This window comes from Lycium barbarum, chromosome 9 (assembly GCF_019175385.1).
Source record: "Lycium barbarum isolate Lr01 chromosome 9, ASM1917538v2, whole genome shotgun sequence".
Taxonomy (NCBI): Eukaryota; Viridiplantae; Streptophyta; class Magnoliopsida; order Solanales; family Solanaceae; genus Lycium; species Lycium barbarum.
In genome coordinates, this window is record NC_083345.1 from 13,094,831 (window position 1) to 13,113,931 (window position 19,101).

A 19,101-nucleotide genomic window follows, 5' to 3' on the forward strand; every position below is an offset into this window, starting at 1 on the left:
GATATACAGCATCTTAATCACTTATTCAACAACTGAAGAATCTGTTGCAACAACCTATTCACTTGTTGCAACAGTTACATCATTTGTTGCAACAAATTCTTCAGTTGTTGGGGAATTCTGTTACTTGTTGTATTTTGTTCGATCAAATGTTGCACTTCTTATTATCTGTTTACTTTGAATGATGCACTAATCAGTTGAAGTTTTTTTTTCTCCTGTGTGTAGATAAATGTCTCCAGCCAAAAGAAAAGTTAAGAAATCAACTGAGGGTCATAGAGATAATAAAAAAGCTAGAGTGCAATCATCATTAGAGAATCTTGCTGATTTAGCAAAATCTATTGTTGAATAAGCAAATATAGAGGAAAGAGACAGCCAAACTGACAATCAATCCTCAGAAAGAGATGAAGTACAGAGCCAAGAAGCAGTAGATACAAATGAACAAAGTGAAGAAGAATTAGATGCTGAAGAACCTGCTGATGGATTAGATGAAGATGATGAAAAGGACAGTGCTTTCGAAAATACAGTTCACTTATCGACGTTCATAGCTGAATTAAGAACAAAGAAGAGAAATAGTGTGAATGCCAATTTAATTGCAGAATCTTCTAGTATATTGGACATAGATCATAACAGACCTTCCGCTGTTGAGGTCGTCAAGGTTTTCAGTATTGAAAAGTATGCCGTGAGGATGCCGTTGAATGAAAATAATGATTTGATCGTTGATCTTACGGTCAAATCAGGCATGGGCAAGAACTTTGATATGTTTAGGCTAATTCTTAAAAAGCAGGGGTTGGAGGATTTCTTTAGGAAAAGCTGTTTGGGGGTGTATCTAGATCTGCCTGAAGAGACCGGTGCACGGTTTCAAATAAAAATGGTATATGGGCTTATGAAGCGTAGAATTCTTTCGGATGCAAAGGATGAGCTTTGGATTAATTATTGTGGCATGCCGGTGTGCTTTGGCTTGAAAGAGTTTGTCATAGTTACTGTCCTTAGATGTCATCCTTGTGAGCTTCCTACTGTTGTATTGAATAAGCCAACCCGGACTAGCAAGACAGCCAAAGAAGCCAAGAAAGTAGGAAAGGGTGGAAAAGATAAGAATGAAACTGGTTTGGTGGAGTTAGTTGGAAAAATCTACAAAGGAGATAAGTTGCTTGTATATTTGCAGTCCAAAACCATGTCAAAAAACCATAAGCAGTCCTTGTGTTTAGTTTGGTTTGTGCACTGTGTTCTTATGGCAAAAGATACAAGTCTGAACATACCACTTGGTTTGGTTAAACTTGCGGAGGACTATGAGGCATTCAACAACCATGGATGGGGCCGGGAAAGCTTCAAGTTGACTGTTGACTATTTATCGAAAGAGCTTAATCCAACAGTGAAAACTGTCAATCTATATGGCTTCCCTTGGGCTTTCATGGTAAAGCATTTGCAATGTCAATTTCTTGTACTTTTTGTATTTCTATCATCATTCTGATTTTGCTGGTATCTTGTTTTCTAGGCTTGGGCATTTGAAGCCATTCCTCACCTCCGACAACAAGTGAAGGACTACCCTTCAGAAGTGTCTTTTCCAAGAATGCTTAGATGGCTGACTGCAAAGAACAACACAAGATTGAGTGTTGATCTTTTTAACCCTCCTTTGGAAGAGGTAAGCCTTAAGACATGTATATAGAATAAACTTGGTCGTCTGTTGGATAATGTCCAACAAGTATGACACCTGTTGCAACAGTTACTAACCTGTTGGACAATGTCCAACAAGTATGACACCTGTTGCAACAAGTTACTAATATGTTGGACAATGTCCAACAAATATGACACCTATTGCAACAAGTTACTAATCTGTTGGACAATGTCCAACAAGTATGACACCTGTTGTAACAACCTAGTCATCTGTTGCATTTCATGATTTAGGACCATTTTAATATATCTACTTTTTTGTTATAGGTTGTGCACCCGTGGCTTGTCCCGACAGTACGGGAGTTGGAGATGACATTCCTTGCTTCCTTTGAGCCCTTACAATCTGTTCCTGATAAAATGATTGAGGGGATGAAATTAGAATTGGCTGGAGTGACAGCCATCAAAAGGGAATCAGTTGTGGTAGATGTTGGTGGTGGTGGTGTTATTACTGGTGGTCAACCTGTTGTTGGTGAAGTTGCGGCAGAAATTGCCGGTGAAAAAAATAATAGATGATGATGTTGATTTTGGTAGACAAACTCCAATTGGTGATGTTGTTGGTGGACAAACTCCAATTGGTGGTGATGTTAGTGGACAAACTCCAATTAATGGAGATGTTAGTTGTGGCGGATTTGGTAGTAGATTTTCCTTTGATGGTGCCGACACATCGAAATGTGCTTGTGAATGCACCTATTGCAAGCGACGAATGGATGATTTGATAAAAAATGTTGAGGAGTTGGTGAACGCACAAAAAGACACAAATTCTGCTTTACAGAGTTTGTTATCCAAGAGGGGTGTCAATCCATCCAAGAAGCTGACCTTACCCTATACTCCTATTCGCATTCGCAAGAAGGGAAAAGCAATTTCCAGGGCATTTGCCGATGTTAGGTCAAAGAAATCTTCTACACCCCACAAGGCAGTTGTTGTTGTTGATCTTAAAAAGGTAAATGTGTATAAGTATGCAGATGCTCAAAAAATGAAAAAACTTGAAAAATTCGTCAATGCCAAGAAGGGCAAGGGTACGATGTATTCATTGCATGAATTTAAGGCCGATGACTTCAGGATAATGACAAGTATGGAAGATTGGCGGCTGGCCAGTGTAAGTTTGAAAACAATAATTATTTTTGTTGAAACAAGTCTTATTTTGGTTGTATTAGTTGCAACAAGTTATATATTTGTTGCAACGAGTGGAACACTTGTTGCAACAAGTATTGGTCTTGTTGCAACAACTCTCCTAGTTGTTGGAGATTGCTTACAGTAGTTGGGTGAAATATACCTAAATGATGTAAGCATTCTCCAACAACTAGGAGAGTTGTTGCAACAAGACTAGTACTTGTTGCAACAAGACCAGTACTTGTTGCAACAAGTGCAACTTGTTGCAACAACTCACTTAGTTGTTCAGGTGACTGACATTCCTTATACTTTTAATGCAGTATGTTGATGAAATTATGCTCTTAATGCGTGTGAGGCAAAGCAGTTTCACTGAGCACTATGCTTCCACAGACATAATCTTGGATCTCAACTTTTACAATATCATGCTCAAGCGATACACAGAGTTGTCGGATGAAAGCACACAGCCGGAAGTTATTCCATTCTATCAAATGCTTGATGATTTTATATGGGATGATGATGTTATCGCTTACTGTAGAGGTACTGTAGCAGCCAAAGGTGGTCGCGAGTGAGTTGTTTTTCCGCATAGCCCTCTTTGTCCACCTTCTTCCGTGTTTGCTAGAACTTAAAAGCTTCACGTCCCTTGGCCACCATTTGCACTTCAGATGTTCACATCTAAAGCAATACACATTTCGCGAATTGAATGACATTCCTTTATAAAAACCTGTTTCATCATCTTGAACATGGCTGGACTGTGAAGATTGTGCAGCACACGGTATATTACTCGCAAGTTCGGGTATAGGGATCGGCTCCCCCCCCCCCCCCCACTTCCATGGGGCTTCGCACTTCTATTATCTGTAATATCCATAATCCACCCCTTCCAATTTATCATTTAATACATCTTGTTGGTCTTGAGATAAATTATGGTTCTCGACCGGGCTTCCAACCACGTATACCCTTAAAATGGGCCTAGCTACATCTTTCAAATAAGTACTCAAACGACTCTGATCTGTTATCTTAAAAGGCAAGACCCTCTGGTTTTCAAAAGAGCTATGCATGTAGGTGATGATATTGTTCCCCTATTATGGTACCTATTATTAATGGTGCCTGAAGATATTTTGTTTTAAGAAAATCAGTCATGACCAGCGCAAGTCAAAGGACACTTAAATTTATGATTAAGTTAATTATTTAGTGATTTTTCTGAAATTTTGGCCCAAAGTAGTTAACTTAATCACAATTTTGAGCGGCCTTTGAGCTTGGATGTTCAAAGCTGTCACAACTAGTAATTACAATGCTTGAATGTCAAGTGTTGAAATTACTCTAGGTGACAGCTTTGACCACCCCAAGCCCAAAGGCCACTTAAATTTATGATTAAGTTCATAATTGAGTGGTTTTTTCCTGTAATTTTGGACCCAAATTAGTTAACTTAATCACAACTTTAAATGACTTCTTGGAACAAATAACTGACTTGTTGCAACAAGTAGGTTACTAGTTGCAACAGCTCGCTTATTTGTTGGAGACAGCTTCAGTTTTTGTCTCTGTCTCATATCAAAACGAAACAACTATATGACTTGTTGGAACAACTAACGTACTTGTTGCAACAAGTATGTAACTTGTTCCAACTACTTGGTAACTTGTTGGAGACAGCTTCAGTTTGTCTGTTTGATAACAAAATGCAACAACTAAGTGACTTGTTGGAACAAATAATTGACTCGTTGCAACAAGTAGGTTACTAGTTGCAACAACTCACTTATTTGTTAGAGACAGCTTCAGTCTCAGTCTCTGTTTCATAACAAAATGGAACAATTATATGAATTGTTAGAACAGCTAACATATTTGTTGCAACAAGTATGTAACCTGTTCCAACTACTTGATTACTTGTTGGAGACAGCTTCAGTTTTTGTCTGTTTCATAACAAAATGCAACAACTAAGTGACTTATTGAAACAAATAACATATTTGTTGCAACAAGTAGGTTACTAGTTACAACAGCTCACTCATTTGTTGGAAACAGCTTTAGTCTCTGTTTCATCCAACAACTGTAAAATATGTCCAACAGCTGCTGTAATTGATACAGCAAGTATCATACTTGTTGCAACAAGTAACTCAGTTATTGGAAAGAGTAGGAGCTCTCCAACAGATTTCACGGTTATTGAATAAAGTACAACATCTGTTGTAAATTATTTATTCACATTTTTTGTAATTGTTGTAACAGATTAGTAAATCTGTTGCAACAACTTCATAATTTATCAACTCTTGCAGAAACACTAGGACTACAACAGCTGATGCAAAAAGTTCAGAAGCTCTTACACAACAGCTTTAGAACTTGCTGCAACAACTATACTGTTTTAACTACGAATCTGGGAAAATCAGCAAATAAGGCAACTATACCCAGATGAACAATTGAAAGAAACAGTATTGTTTAACTTACCCATGGACCCGAAAACACTTATGAAGTAATGCCAGTGCTACACCAATGACATTCAATCAAAAAAATGTAAAATCAGATGTTTTTTTTTCTTGAGCAATGGCGGATGAAGAAGAAGAAGAAGAAGAAGAAGAAGAAGAAGAAGAAGAAGAAGAAGAAAGCAGCACGAAGAACAGATGGGAAGAACAAAAATGGAGGAAACGGCGCTGAAGAGGATTTTTTTTTCCCCGATTTTTGTATTTTAGGGTTTATAGTGATTGGGTCAAAGTGTTAAAAATAAAACTTTGGGGCAAAGTGTTAAAAGTAAAGTTTATGGTCAAAGTGTTAAAAATAAAACTTGAGGGAAAAGTATTAAAAATAAAACAGAGGGCCAAAGTGTCAAAAATGAAACTATTGGGCAAGCTCAAAGCCCCTTAATCACTAATCAAATTTAGTCACATCTACTCAATAATTAAAACTTGAATCACCTCCCTTCAATTTTAAAACTAAAACATCACCTATAATTAAATGGCCCGAGTTTTTTTGCAATTGGTTTACGTATTTGAACTATAAATTCAAATATGTAATTTCATCCTTTTTCCTGATCCATTCTAAATGAAGTTATTCGCACATAGTTTTGACATCAAATTTTTACCATTTAATTATGGTTAAGTAATTTTTTTTTTCACTTTAATTTATAACTTTAAAAGTTCAATTTCTGGATCTTAATCAAGGTAGGGATTTTCCTGATTAATCTTCAACCAATTATATTAGCCAATAAAACTACGCCAACTGTTGAATTCTTTACACGCTTTACATTGCTGGATGAACATTCAATTTCATTGTCCTACGCAAATTCAAATTTAATGTCGGCATGTAAGCATAACGTTTTTCACACTGCAAGAATTACATCCCAATACGTAAAGAACAAACAGTTACACTAGCTGATCATAAGGTTTCATGTCATTATGACAAATATAGTTTTTGCATGCGCATTTTCGAACCGTTAGCATATCGCAAGTTTCGTGCACCCTTATATTAGTGATGAAAGGTAGGATTTATTCTTGATTAAAGGAAAAAAAAATATCATTCGATTTTTTGGATGCTAGATTGCTTAAGAATCTAAGTTATTTATATTATATACACGAAATCAATATAGGTCAACAGTTTACGGGATATTAATTATCTTCTTTCATCAAATTACTAATTTACACTAAATAGAGTTACTGTAAACCGTTACTGATAATTGACTTTAAGCAATCTTACAATATCATCAAATAAACTCCAGAGATAAAGATTTCAAGCATAGCGGTAATTTATTGATTTACCAGACATTTTCCAACATATTGAAATAATATATAGCGCTCTTCGTCTAACGTGTAAGGGTGAATAGAAACCTAAATGCATTTTTAAAAGCTAGGACTAATCGAAGTGTCTTGTGACCAGGAGATCTCAGATTCGAACCGTGGAACTAGCCTATTGCATAAGCATACAATAGATCCTTGTGATCCGGCCCTTCCCTCGAGCACCTGCATAGCTGGAGCTTCTGTCCTTTTTTAGTACCAGTCGAGGTGGAGGCCATCTTTTAGCTATGAGTCCGACATAATTCAATAGCTTTAACTCAAATAATGTATTTGTATTAAATAAAATTTATTTAATATCGTATAAATAATAAATTCATCAGAAAACAAAAATAAATTATGAACCAACACCCATAAATTATAAATGCAGGCTCCACCCCAGCATTTTTATCACAAAATAATGATATATCAATATTTTGTATACAATAATTTAAATCTAAATTTTCTGCGTAGTTCATAATTTACATTGATAAGTGTTACTCACCGTCACAATATATGCATCATACTTTCCTTTTTAGAATGTCCTCAAGAAAATTGTTATACTTTTTTATTTAGAAATAATTTAACTTTAAATTTTTAATTATATTCTTAGTGAGCTAATCTATAGCCACTCAAATATCTACATATTATTTTTCATCCACAATTTTAAAAAATTCTTTATTAAATTTTCTACTTAGACACATATCGTTACATGAATTGAGATGGAGAGACTAGTATACTATAATATCACAACATGATGAATTTAAGAAAGAGGTTGTGGAGAAATAATGGTGGTGCATTACGTACCAAGTATTTACATTTCTAATGTAAGAAAGGACCAATGCCAAAAATCCGGTAAAACACTTACTCGCATTGGGTATTTACACTAAGTAATTAATGTATGATATATGTTTGAATATACAACTATTACGTAATCATAATTAATTAATGATAATATTCACTTCAATAAATTATTTAATCATGATAAATTGCATTAGTTTGTTATAAACACCCCGAGCAGATAAGCTTTACCCAAAAATCCTATAGTCACTTCCCCAATAACCCACATTACTTTTGTCATATACCCCCTTCTTTACCAATTTACCCCTACCCAAATCATGCAATACAAGTTCAAGTTCTAGGAGGTTCTAGACATATACGGGGTGAATTGGCAGGCCACATCACTCTGCTACTTTGGAAAAAGCCCAGTGAATCCACGTTACTTGGTTATCTTTACCGGCCGAAAACTGAATTACGTGGCTCAACAAATATCCACCCTTTTTGTATTCTCTTCTTACCCTTCCATCATGCACCCTATAAATGCCGACCAACCTCGTAGTGCAATTATTATCAAGTGAGTTAATTAGTTTGGTCACTAAAAAACACTACTACATTAGTCTTCCTTCACTTTCTTACTTCCTCAGTATTTTGCTAAGCCCTTAAGTCTCTGTTAAGAGAAGAGTAAAACATTCACTCTATATTTTGAGTTTTAGAGAGGTAAAAATGACAACTTCATTTGGCATGCAATCCATGATTTTGGGAAGTCCAGTCACAAGTTTTTGGCAAAGTAAAAATGGCTGTGTTCCTAGCTGTTACTTGCCACTCCTTCAGAAGAGTTCGCGTCTTCGTGTTAAGTGCATGTCTGAGGTCAGTTCACAAAACTTAAATGTCCTTTTATATTGACATGTACATACGTAGTAACCCATTGATTTTTATACCAAAAATCAATACTTTAGTATGGTTTGACTTTTAAATAATATGATACTGCAAATAAGTTTATTATGATGACTATGTACTCTTGAATAAAGAGATATTAAACGTTTGTTTAAAATCCAGGAGGGTGAGAAATCAGAGCAATCCACAAGCCCTAATTTGACAGATGCTGCTGCTACACCCAAGCCAACACCTCCTCCATCTGCAAAGGTTTGTATCCTTTTTTCAGAAGTTCACATATCTCACGTTAAGCATATTTTTAGGTGGATTTCAGATTTCCATTTCAACTTTTGACAAAACAATAAATTTAAATCTTGGTTATAAGTAAAGTTCGATTATGTAAATTAAATTCATAATAGTACTCCATTCTCAATTGTACATGAAGGAAGACAGATTGTTTACTACTTTTTTTTTCTTTTTTTAAAATGATTGTTTACTACTGTCTAGGAAACAAGTTAGAGAATTACTCCTTTAATTTCTTTAAAAGTTTCCTAAAGTATGTTTCTTATAAACATGAGGGGATGTTGAATCTTGCTAGTAACCTTGGCATGATATATATTTCTAGATTTCATTTTCAATGGAAATTGGATGTTGAGTTTGTATGAGGGGATGTTGAATCTTGCTAGTAACCTTGGCATGATATATATTTCTAGATTTCATTTTCAATGGGAATTGGATGTTGAGTTTGAACTTACTTGATGGACAGTGAATTTTAGCTTGTGATGGCTGGTTAAGCAACTATTTTTCCTAATTGTCTATTCATACTCATTAATAAAAAATAAAAAAAAATATTTAAATGAACTGATTGTGTAAATCATATAGAATTTGATTTTCACCCTCAACTTTACTTTAAAAATTAAACTCCCTCTTAACTCTGAACAATAGTCATTCTTTCCTCTTTATCCTAATTGACTTTTTTAAATTCTTATGTTACCCTTACATTATCAACTTATCTTTTGTACTTTCATTTTTTTTAAATCATGATTTTTTTTAATCTATGTAACAAATTTTGAATAAAAATTAAATATTAATTTCGAGATGGAAATAGTGAAAAATACTGGTTGAGTATATAACTTGTTGACGTTCTATAATGAAATAAATGAGAAGAAAAAGAGTTTTTTTATATTAGTAATAATTATCAAAACTCTGATATCTATTTAGAAAAGTGAAAATAATAGATAGTAATAACTTTATAGATATCTTTCAATGCAAGTAATACCAAAAAATTAATTAAAAAAAGAGGTATATTCTACAACAGATTCCTAAAAGATTATCTATTTATTATAAATAAATTTTAAATTATAAGTTAAAGTATTTCATTAATGACAATCAAAACTCATTTATATATTGACAATAGAAAATAAGAGAAGTGAAACTCAAATTTACAAATAATAGGTAATGTGTGCGTGTGTGTGTTTGTGTCTTAAAATATCAATCATAAAAGTAACATTAGATTTATACTTTTAGATTTTGTGATAAATTTATAAAAGGATTATTCTACTTATAATATGAATTTAAATAAAAATTTATAAATATCTATGTTAAAAATTTAAATTTTATCTAATATAACAAGGTATTACATAGATGGAAGATTAAAAATGTTAAGGATAAAATAAACATTACATAGGATAAAGGGGGAAGAATGTCTGTTGTGGAAAGTTTGATTTTTAAAATAAAGTTGGGAGTGAAAATGATTTTCACCCTATAAAACTTTAGCTCCAGAAAAAATAACTTTATCCATTTTTGTAGGAACTCCTACATTTCTCATTATGTAAGTAGCTGTGTTTAATTTTGATCGATGTGTACATTAATTTAACATTATTTTCTACTTGTGTATTTATGTAACAGCCAAAGCCTAGCACCAATTTCACCGATGTATTCTCATTCAGTGGGCCAGCACCTGAGAGGATCAACGGTAGGCTAGCAATGATCGGATTTGTAGCAGCTATGGGTGTAGAACTTGCCAACGGTGCAGATTTATCAGTTCAGTTATCAAGTGGTGGACTTTCATGGTTTTTGGGGACAAGTGCTTTGCTAACTTTGGCTTCACTTATCCCATTGTTCCAAGGAGTTAGTGCTGAATCCAAATCTGGTGGGATAATGAGTGCTAATGCTGAGATTTGGAATGGAAGATTTGCGATGTTGGGATTAGTTGCTTTAGCTTTTACTGAATATGTTAAAGGAGCTGGCCTCTTCCAAGTCTGAATGTATATAAATTTTGCTCGAGCTTATTTGTTGTTTTTGGATTTTTGATGTAAAGATTATATCAATGCAAGTATCTTCAGTAATGAGAATTATAATTCAGAAATATATTTTTGAGTGAATCTTCTGTTTCCTAGAATTATAATTATAATAGATAACGATGTCACAAACTGTTCTCTCTAGTCTATTCTTATGTCCTAGAGATCGAGAAACGTATGTTCACTTGTTATTGCATAAAATAAAATAAAAGGCAGTAGTGCATGGTGAAAAATTGTATAGTTGTTCCTTCGGATCAAAAAAAGAGTTCATTTTGTCATTTGTACATTCTTTAAGAAAATATTAACTTTTAGATAAAAATAGGTAATTTAATTAAATTATTTCTAATTAAATAGGCATTAGGATGTGATCATATAATAATTAATAGGGATAAATATAAAAAAAATAAGGTTAATTTTTTTTTATTTGCTAAGTGGATTTTTTTTTATCCATAAAAAAAAAAAGGCTAAGCGAATTTTATTTTTTTTAATCCGGAGGGAGTACTGTTTAAATCAAACAACAATAATTTCCGGGAACAATAATTTCCGGAAAAAAAGAATTGAAAAAGTTTTTTTTGTGGGGTATCAATTATAATCGTAGAAAATTGCATCAGGCATTCACTTTGAGTACTCCTAGACGCAATATATCCAAAATTTAAAATTATTTAAAGTTAAGTCAGAAAAAACATGTTACTACTTGAATGAAGATCCGAAATTGATGTGCTCTAAAATCTGAAAAGCTTCCTTTTAAATGGACCTTTGACAGCACTTAATAACAAAACAGAGTGAAGGCAAGTCCAGAAAAGAAACTTTGAGCCTTAATTTTGTTAAAATTGTTAAGTTAGGCAAGTCACTGTCAAAAAGTGTTCAATCTTAGCTAGTTCCTCGATCTAGCGGGGTTAATCTTTTTAAACACTCATACATAATGTTTAAACCAATTTTGTGAATATAAAATTAGAATTTTTATGTATAAACTTTTACCACTTAATTATGATTAAAGAATTATATTTTATTTTAGTTTATAACATTAAAGATTTAATTACTTGACGCTACTCCATCTAGCGGGGTTAATCTTTTTAAACACTCATACATAAATGTTTAAACCAATTTTGTGAATATAAATTAGAATTTTTATGTATAAAATTTTACCACTTAATTATGATTAAAGAATTATATTTACTTTAGTTTAAAACATTAAAGATTTAATTACTTGACTTGATGTAAGTACTTAATGCAAAATTAGGCAAGAAAACTGTGCCAAGTGTCGAGCTCATCGCACGGGGCTTGCTTAGTGCGGATTATCTCTCCTGTGCGGTTTGTCATCTATTGCACAGGAGCTGGGTGTACCTTGTGTGTACCCAAAGGATAGCGACTGCGGGTCTCCTATCATAAAAAAAAAAAAAAAAAAAAAAAAAAAAAAACTGTGCCAAGTGTCTGACTCTTATTATATGTACTGATCAATGGTAATGTTGCTGAAAGAACATTCAATTTCATTGTGTTACGCCAAACCATTAATAGAGCCAAACATGTTGGCATAACGTTTTACACTGCAACACGTAAATCCCGATATGTAAAGCGGACAAATATTTAGTCATAAGATTCCCTGTCATTCTAGTTCTTGCATGTTTGAACGGTTAGCTTAGCAAGTCTAGACCCATCCTTATATTTAGGGGTGGGCATTTCGGGCCGTGGGATTGGATATGAAAATTTCGATTTGAAGTTTCGATTTTTGGATTGAAGAAATTACAATCCAAATAAGCTCGGATTGGATTGGTTTTTTTAAATTCGATTTCGGGTTAATCGGTTTGGATATTTCGGATTTTTTGTTTTGACTTTTGAGCCTTTAGGGCAGGCTTATTAGAAATGAAATTAATGTGCGTCAGTTACCAAGTTACAAGTCTTAGCATAATGTAAAACTAAATATGTGGATCAATAGAGAGTTGTTATGACTAAACCAAAAGGTATCAAGTCACATGTTTCAGTTCTACATTATTCTCTCCGTTTCATTGGAAGTTTCCTTATGCTAAATGAATAAAATAAAAAATTTAAAAAAATACGAGCAATTACATGGAACCATAAGAAGTAAATGTTGGGAATGAGAAGAAAGGAAATGAAGTATAAATACTATAAAAAGAAAAATATATTTTAAAAAATAAAAATAATTAAAAAGTAAAAATAAAAAATAAATTAAATAATAGAAATAAAAAATAAATTAGAAAAGAAAAGAAATTAAAATAAAATTAAAAATAGAAATTAAAAATAAATTAAAAAAGAAAAGAAATTAAAATAAAATTAAAAAGAAATAAACTAAAAGGTAATCCTGTAATTACAGGGTATAATTACACCCAATTCTCAGCGCCCCTCCCCCCCCCCCCCCCCCCCCTCGAGAATTGGAGAATATAATTACACCCTCTCAATTACATTCAATTTCCATCTAACTGTGTAATTACCTGATCAAATAAACATGTTAAACTGTGTAATTACACTCAATTTCAATTACCTGGGTGGCTTTCCAAACTGGCCCTTAGTCATAAGGTTCCATGTCACTATAGCTTGCATTTATGAACCGTTAGCCTGTCAAGTCTAGACCACCTTATATTAGTGAAACGTGGTCTTTTTCTTCATTAAAGAGAAAGATCATTTGATTTATCTTGGATGATAGATTTCTTAAGAATCTATGTTATGTATTATAATGTAGCTTAACAGATTATAGCATATATTAATTATACTAACATACACTTGTGGAATTATTGTAAACCGTTAATAATTGGTTTTAAGTGATCTGGCAATATCATGAAATAAAATAAAAGATTACAAGTTTACAACATAGCGGTATTTTATTGATTTACACAACAGTTTCGAAATTGAAATTATACATCGTATAAGGGTGAATAGAACCTAACTATTGAACAAATGCATTTTTAACTTTTTAAAAGTTAGTACTCTCTCGGATTTAGGGTTTGATCTATTTGGGGAGTCAAACAATCTTTTTTTTTACTCAATTTAAAACATAGATTTTTTGACTATTTTATAATAAAATTTATATATTTAAAAAATATATAAAAAGTATTATGTCTTCATAATTAGTAATTCACAATGAAAAGGGTTGGAGAAAATTACAGTTAAAAAGAGTTGTTTGACTTCCTGATACGATTCGAATTGTGAAACACCGAATCAAACAATCAAAATGCGGAAATTAAGATAGATATAATTTAGAAACGAGAATAGAAGAAAAGGAGATGAGATTTAGAAGAAAGAAGGGAATTAATCAACTACAATTGTGACTAATCAACATAGGAAATGAAACCTACACCTATTAATCAACAATCTAAGATGAATTCATTCCAAGGAAGAAGAGACTTAAACTCATACATGAAAATCTAATCCTTGATTATCCAAGAGAGATTCAAGGTAAGAGTTAAGGAAATCCACCCACTAATCCTAGCTAAACCTAACTCCATCAAGGAGAAAACTACTCTCAATGAGTTTCTTCAACAACTAAGGAATGAAAATAGGCTAGGGCAAGCTTATATAGGTTTGTCTTTACATGCATAGCCACAATTATTAAACTACTAGCCACATTTGGCATTTAACTACTAAGCCCTATTACGACAAACGCCCAAAAGTGACCTTTGCAGAAATATCCTACATGGACCCTTCTTCACTTGAATTGCAATCCTAACCTCGAGTTTTTACTCCTAGCCAAAAATTGCACTTCTAGTCATGTTTGCACTTCTAACCACAAAATCAATGGGCCTTCATCTCCCTGTCTCTTCCAAGCAATCATCCATACCTTTGTGGATTCAATGGCCTCTAAAGGCCTCATCTTCCTCTTCCAAGGGTGTGTGGCATGGAATTGCACATCCAAAGCTCTAACACGGGTTTTAGTCTTCATAATCGTCCATGAGCTTCCTAGGATAATATCACTTCCCAAATAAGTCAATTGTCGTATAAATTAGGATGGAAGGAGTATATATTTATACCAAGTCAGTACTTAGTATTACAAATATGATGATATACTATCAATATTATATACAAAATAATTTAAAATTCTAAATTTTCCGCATAATCCCAATTCCCATAGTTTGCATTCATAGATGTTATACTTTATCATAACATGAAATGGTTGTGGAGAAATAATAGTGGTGTAGCATGTGTCAAGTACAGCCAGACCTTTCTATAACAACATTCGCATATAACAACACTTTTCTATAAAAGTCAAGTTTTTTCGAAACCGATTTTTTATGCTATATTTTAGTTCTCTATAATAACATTTTGCCTATAACAACAACATCTAATTTTATAACAGTATGCTCTTTATAAAATTATCCCTTATATAGCAGCTATATTCTTTTTTTGGTAATATAATAATTATCATCTTTATAAAAATAGAATATCTATGATTATCAAATAGAGATTTTGATCAAATATTTGATTCTTTAATAGATTATTTATGACAAAGAATATATATATATATATATATATATATATATATATATATATATATATATAGAGAGAGAGAGAGAGAGAGAGAGAGAGGGAGAGGCTAAAGGTGTACCTGTGACGTACATTAGGGTGATCAAGGACATGTATGAGGGAGCCAAAACTAGGGTAAGGACAGTAGGAGGAGACTCAGAGCACTTTCCAGTTGTAATGGGGTTGCATCAAGGATCAGCTCTTAGTCCGTTTTTATTTGCCTTGGTGATGGATGGATTGACGCGGCAAATTCAAGGTGAGGTGCCATGGTGTATGCTTTTCACGAATGACATAGTCCTGATCGACGAGACTCGTAGCGGAGTTAACGCTAAGCTGGAGGATTGGAGATAAACTCTGGAGTCTAAAGGGTTTAAGTTGAGTAGGACCAAGACAGAGTACTTAGAGTGTAAGTTTAGTGAAGCACCTCAGGAGGCTGGCTTGGAAGTGAGGCTTGGTACCCAAGCCATCTAGAAGAAAAGTAGTTTCAAGTATCTTAGGTCTATTATGCAAGGCAGCGGGGAGATTGATGATGATATCACACATCGTATTGGGGCAGGGTGGATGAAATGGAGGCTTGCTTCCGGAGTGCTATGTGACAAGAAGGTGCCACCACAACTTAAGGGCAAGTTCTACAAAATGGTGGTTAGACCGACTATGTTGTATGGGGCGGAGTGTTGGCCAGTTAAGATTTCTCACGTTCAAAAGCTGAAAGTTGCTGAGATGAGAATGTTGAGATGGATGTGTGGCCACACCATGAGTGACAGGATTAGGAATGAGGATATTCGGGACAAGGTGGGAGTGGCCTCGGTGGAAGACAAGACTCGAGAAGCGAGATTGAGATGGTTTGGGCATATGAAGAGGAGAGACACAGATGCCCCAGTGCGGAGGTGTGAGAGGTTGGCCATGGATGGTTTCAGACGAGGTAGGGGTAGGCCAAAGAAGTATTGGGGAGAGGTAATTAGACATGACATGGCGCAGTTACAGCTTACCGAGGACATGACCTTAGATAGGAGGGTTTGGAGGACCCACATTAGGGTAGAAGGCTAGTAGATAGTCTCATTATCCTGTCTTATTAGTAGTAGCATTATCGTAGTATAATTTCTTGTGCTCTGATTTATGCTATTATCTGTTATTTCATGTGCTTTGATTATTCTATGTTATTTGTGTCGCTTGCGTTACTTCATTTCCATATCGCTTTGAATCTCTTAGCCTTATCTGACCTCTTTTTATGTTTTTTATTGAGCCGAGGGTCTTTCGGAAACAGCCGTCCTACCATGGTAGGAGTAAGGTCTGCGTACACTCTACCCTCCTCAGACCCCACCTTGTGGGATTTCACTGGATTGTTGTTGTTGTTGTTGTGTGTGTGTATATATATATATATATATATATATATATATATATATATATATCATTAATAAATTTTCTTTCGTTATACAAAGATTAAGCTTAAAAGTTGACAATTTAAAATAAAAAATTAGATTTTATGTATCTTTTTTGCCTATAACAGCGAAATATTATTTAAATGTCAACGTTGTTATAAGTGTATAACAGTCATTCTCTATAACAGTAAAAAAAAGTCAGATCCAACAATGCTGTTATAGAGAAATTTGATTGTGTTACGTTTCTAATGTAAGAAGGGGACCAATGCCCAATTATTACACACAATTCCGTATTCAACTAAAACTAATTATACATTCTATATTTTCCGAAACGAATCGTGTCAAATATCTCACATTTTCTATAATTATCTCTATTTCTGATTATTAAATTTTATTTCTGCAATAAGAAGGTGATTATCTTTTGGCAAGACTCACAAATAGCGGTTATTATTCAATTACAAATTCGAAAAATGGATAGCCGTGCAATTTTTACATTCATTACTATTTACCCTTACCCCAAAACATTCTAGGAGGTTCTAGACATATATGGGGTGAATGGTTAGGCCACGTCACTCTGTTACTTTTGCAAAAAGCCCAATAAGTGCACGTGACTTGAGTATCTTTTAGAGGCCCAAAACTGAATTACGTGGCTCAACAAATATCCACCCCTTTTGTATTCTCCTTACCCTTCCACCATGCACACTATAAACGCCCGCCAACCTTGCACTGCAATTATATCAAGTGAATTAATTAGTTTGGTCACTATAACTCTACTCCACTAGTCTTGCTTCACTTTCGTACTTCCTCACCGTTTTGCTAAGCCCTTAGTCTCTGCTAAGAGAGGAGTAAAGCGTTTTCTCTATTTTTTGAGTTTTAGCTAGAGAGGTAAAAATGACAACTTCATTTGCCATGCAATCCACGATTTGGGGAAGTCCAGCCACAAGTTTTTCAAAAAGTAAAAATGGCTTGAGTCAGTATGTTCCTAGCTGTTACTTGCCACGCCTTGAGAAGAGTTCGCGTTTTCGTGTTAAGTGCATGTCTGAGGTCGGTGCAAAGAACTTAAAACTCTTTTTATATTGATTTGTACATACCTAAGTAGCCATTGTTTTTGTATGGTTTGACTTTTCTATGATACTTCAAATAGTTAATATTAAGATCATGTACTCTCTATAAAGAGATATTAAACTATGTTGAAAAATGCAGGAGGGTGAGAAATTAGAGCAATCCACAAGCCCTTTGACTGATGCTGCTCCAACACCTCCTCCTATTGCAAAGGTTGGTATCTTTTCAGAAGTACACATATCTCACATTAAGCATATATTTTAGGTGGATTTCAGATTTCCATTTCAACTTTTGACAAAAAAATAAATTTAGGTCTTGGTTATAAGTAAAGTTCGATTATGTAAAATAAATTTATGTAAAAGTACTCGATCCAATATGTAGTACATGAAGGAAGACAGATTGTTTACTACTCTCTTGGAAACAAATTAATGGATCACTCCTTTAATTCAACGGGAACAGGATGTTGAGTTTGAACTTACTTAGTGGTCAGTAAATTATAACTTATGATGGCGGGTTAGCTATAAGTTTATCAATAATGCTTATATATTAAGAGATTTTCTGTACTCTACCTAATAAGTGATATGATTGTGTAAATATATTTTGCACAACACCCGCGTAGAACTTTTAACTCTAAAAAATTAGAAAGAACTCTATCTAGTGGAAGATGTTGTGTTCTGAACTATTCGTGCATTAATTTAACATTCTTTTTTCCACTCGTGTGTTTATGATATGTAACAGCCAAAGCCAAGCACCAATTTCATCGACGTATTCTCATTCAGTGGGCCAGCACCTGAGAGGATCAACGGTAGGCTAGCAATGATCGGATTTGTAGCAGCTATGGGTGTAGAACTTGCCAACGGTGCAGATTTATCAGCTCAGTTATCCAGTGGTGGATTTTCATGGTTTTTGGGAACAAGTGCTTTGCTAACTTTGGCTTCACTTATCCCATTGTTCCAAGGAGTTAGTGCTGAATCAAAATCTGGTGGGATTATGAGTGCTAATGCTGAGATTTGGAATGGAAGATTTGCGATGTTGGGATTAGTTGCTTTAGCTTTTACTGAATATGTTAAAGGAGCTGGCCTCTTCCAAGTCTGAGTATACAAATCGACTAATATAACGCTAATGTTATTTTTTATGCTTATTTCTGATGTAAACAATATATTAAAATAGCAGACAAATTGATTCACGTATTTGTTGGTCTCTTATATTCGTTTTCTTAACTGTGCTTGTCGGTCTTATGAGTCGAGGAATGTTGATACTTATAAAAGTTCTCAAAATATTTTTTAAAAAAAATTGTTTAACATACAAAATTTTCGAAAATCAATTATGATTATTTTTGTGAGTTCACTGTTATGCAGCATAAGAAACATGGCAGCAACAATTCGCCCGGCCAGAAGGAGAAAAATAGGTGAAGCTTGTATGGGCAGGTATCAGTACATCTCTTCTGTTTACCTAATAAAAAATGAATACAAATATAATAATCTCTAACAAAGTACAGTGCGAACTTGGATCTTGGCATGCTGGTAGTAATATTCTAAATGCTCAACCAAAATAAACATTTTAAGGGACGTAAATAGTCCGGAACAGATTTGTAATTCAACTATAAGCAACAGATGAAGTGATAATGCCTGCTGTGCAGACACGAATTAAAAAGTTATTCGTATATTTGGCGAACGGAGAATGGTAGATAGGAGCAGAAAGTCTTTTGCCCTGCTC

General features: G+C 33.9%; 3 protein-coding genes across 3 annotated transcripts; all 3 read left to right on the top strand.

Moving 5' to 3' along the window:
* Positions 1-226: 226 nt before the first annotated feature.
* Positions 227-3,795, top strand: LOC132610535 (uncharacterized). The gene is made up of 4 exons (XM_060324855.1): positions 227-1,408; positions 1,490-1,636; positions 1,933-2,761; positions 3,096-3,795. Exons 1-3 carry the CDS (start codon positions 683-685, stop codon positions 2,176-2,178), a joined length of 1,119 nt encoding a protein of 372 aa, XP_060180838.1. The 5' UTR covers positions 227-682; the 3' UTR covers positions 2,179-2,761; positions 3,096-3,795.
* Positions 3,796-7,856: 4,061 nt separating this feature from the next.
* LOC132610766 (early light-induced protein 1, chloroplastic-like) lies at positions 7,857-10,555 on the top strand. Its single transcript, XM_060325130.1, has 3 exons — positions 7,857-8,165; positions 8,355-8,441; positions 10,080-10,555. The coding sequence occupies exons 1-3, from the start codon at positions 8,022-8,024 to the stop codon at positions 10,434-10,436; spliced, it is 588 nt and encodes a 195-aa protein (XP_060181113.1). The 5' UTR covers positions 7,857-8,021; the 3' UTR covers positions 10,437-10,555.
* Positions 10,556-17,045: 6,490 nt separating this feature from the next.
* On the top strand, positions 17,046-18,575 carry LOC132609817 (early light-induced protein 1, chloroplastic-like). Its single transcript, XM_060323977.1, has 3 exons — positions 17,046-17,367; positions 17,527-17,598; positions 18,124-18,575. The coding sequence occupies exons 1-3, from the start codon at positions 17,215-17,217 to the stop codon at positions 18,478-18,480; spliced, it is 582 nt and encodes a 193-aa protein (XP_060179960.1). The 5' UTR covers positions 17,046-17,214; the 3' UTR covers positions 18,481-18,575.
* Positions 18,576-19,101: the final 526 nt, after the last annotated feature.

Excerpts from the sequence above, each read along its gene's own strand:
- LOC132610535 (XM_060324855.1), top strand. The coding sequence starts at position 683 with ATGCCGTTGAATGAAAATAATGATTTGATCGTTGATCTTACGGTCAAA. Across the intron at positions 1,409-1,489 it reads GCTTCCCTTGGGCTTTCATG|GCTTGGGCATTTGAAGCCAT; the intron begins GTAAAGCATTTG and ends CTTGTTTTCTAG. Across the intron at positions 1,637-1,932 it reads TTAACCCTCCTTTGGAAGAG|GTTGTGCACCCGTGGCTTGT; the intron begins GTAAGCCTTAAG and ends TTTTTGTTATAG.
- LOC132610766 (XM_060325130.1), top strand. The coding sequence starts at position 8,022 with ATGACAACTTCATTTGGCATGCAATCCATGATTTTGGGAAGTCCAGTC. Across the intron at positions 8,166-8,354 it reads GTGTTAAGTGCATGTCTGAG|GAGGGTGAGAAATCAGAGCA; the intron begins GTCAGTTCACAA and ends TTTAAAATCCAG. Across the intron at positions 8,442-10,079 it reads CACCTCCTCCATCTGCAAAG|CCAAAGCCTAGCACCAATTT; the intron begins GTTTGTATCCTT and ends TTTATGTAACAG.
- LOC132609817 (XM_060323977.1), top strand. The coding sequence starts at position 17,215 with ATGACAACTTCATTTGCCATGCAATCCACGATTTGGGGAAGTCCAGCC. Across the intron at positions 17,368-17,526 it reads GTGTTAAGTGCATGTCTGAG|GAGGGTGAGAAATTAGAGCA; the intron begins GTCGGTGCAAAG and ends TGAAAAATGCAG. Across the intron at positions 17,599-18,123 it reads CACCTCCTCCTATTGCAAAG|CCAAAGCCAAGCACCAATTT; the intron begins GTTGGTATCTTT and ends GATATGTAACAG.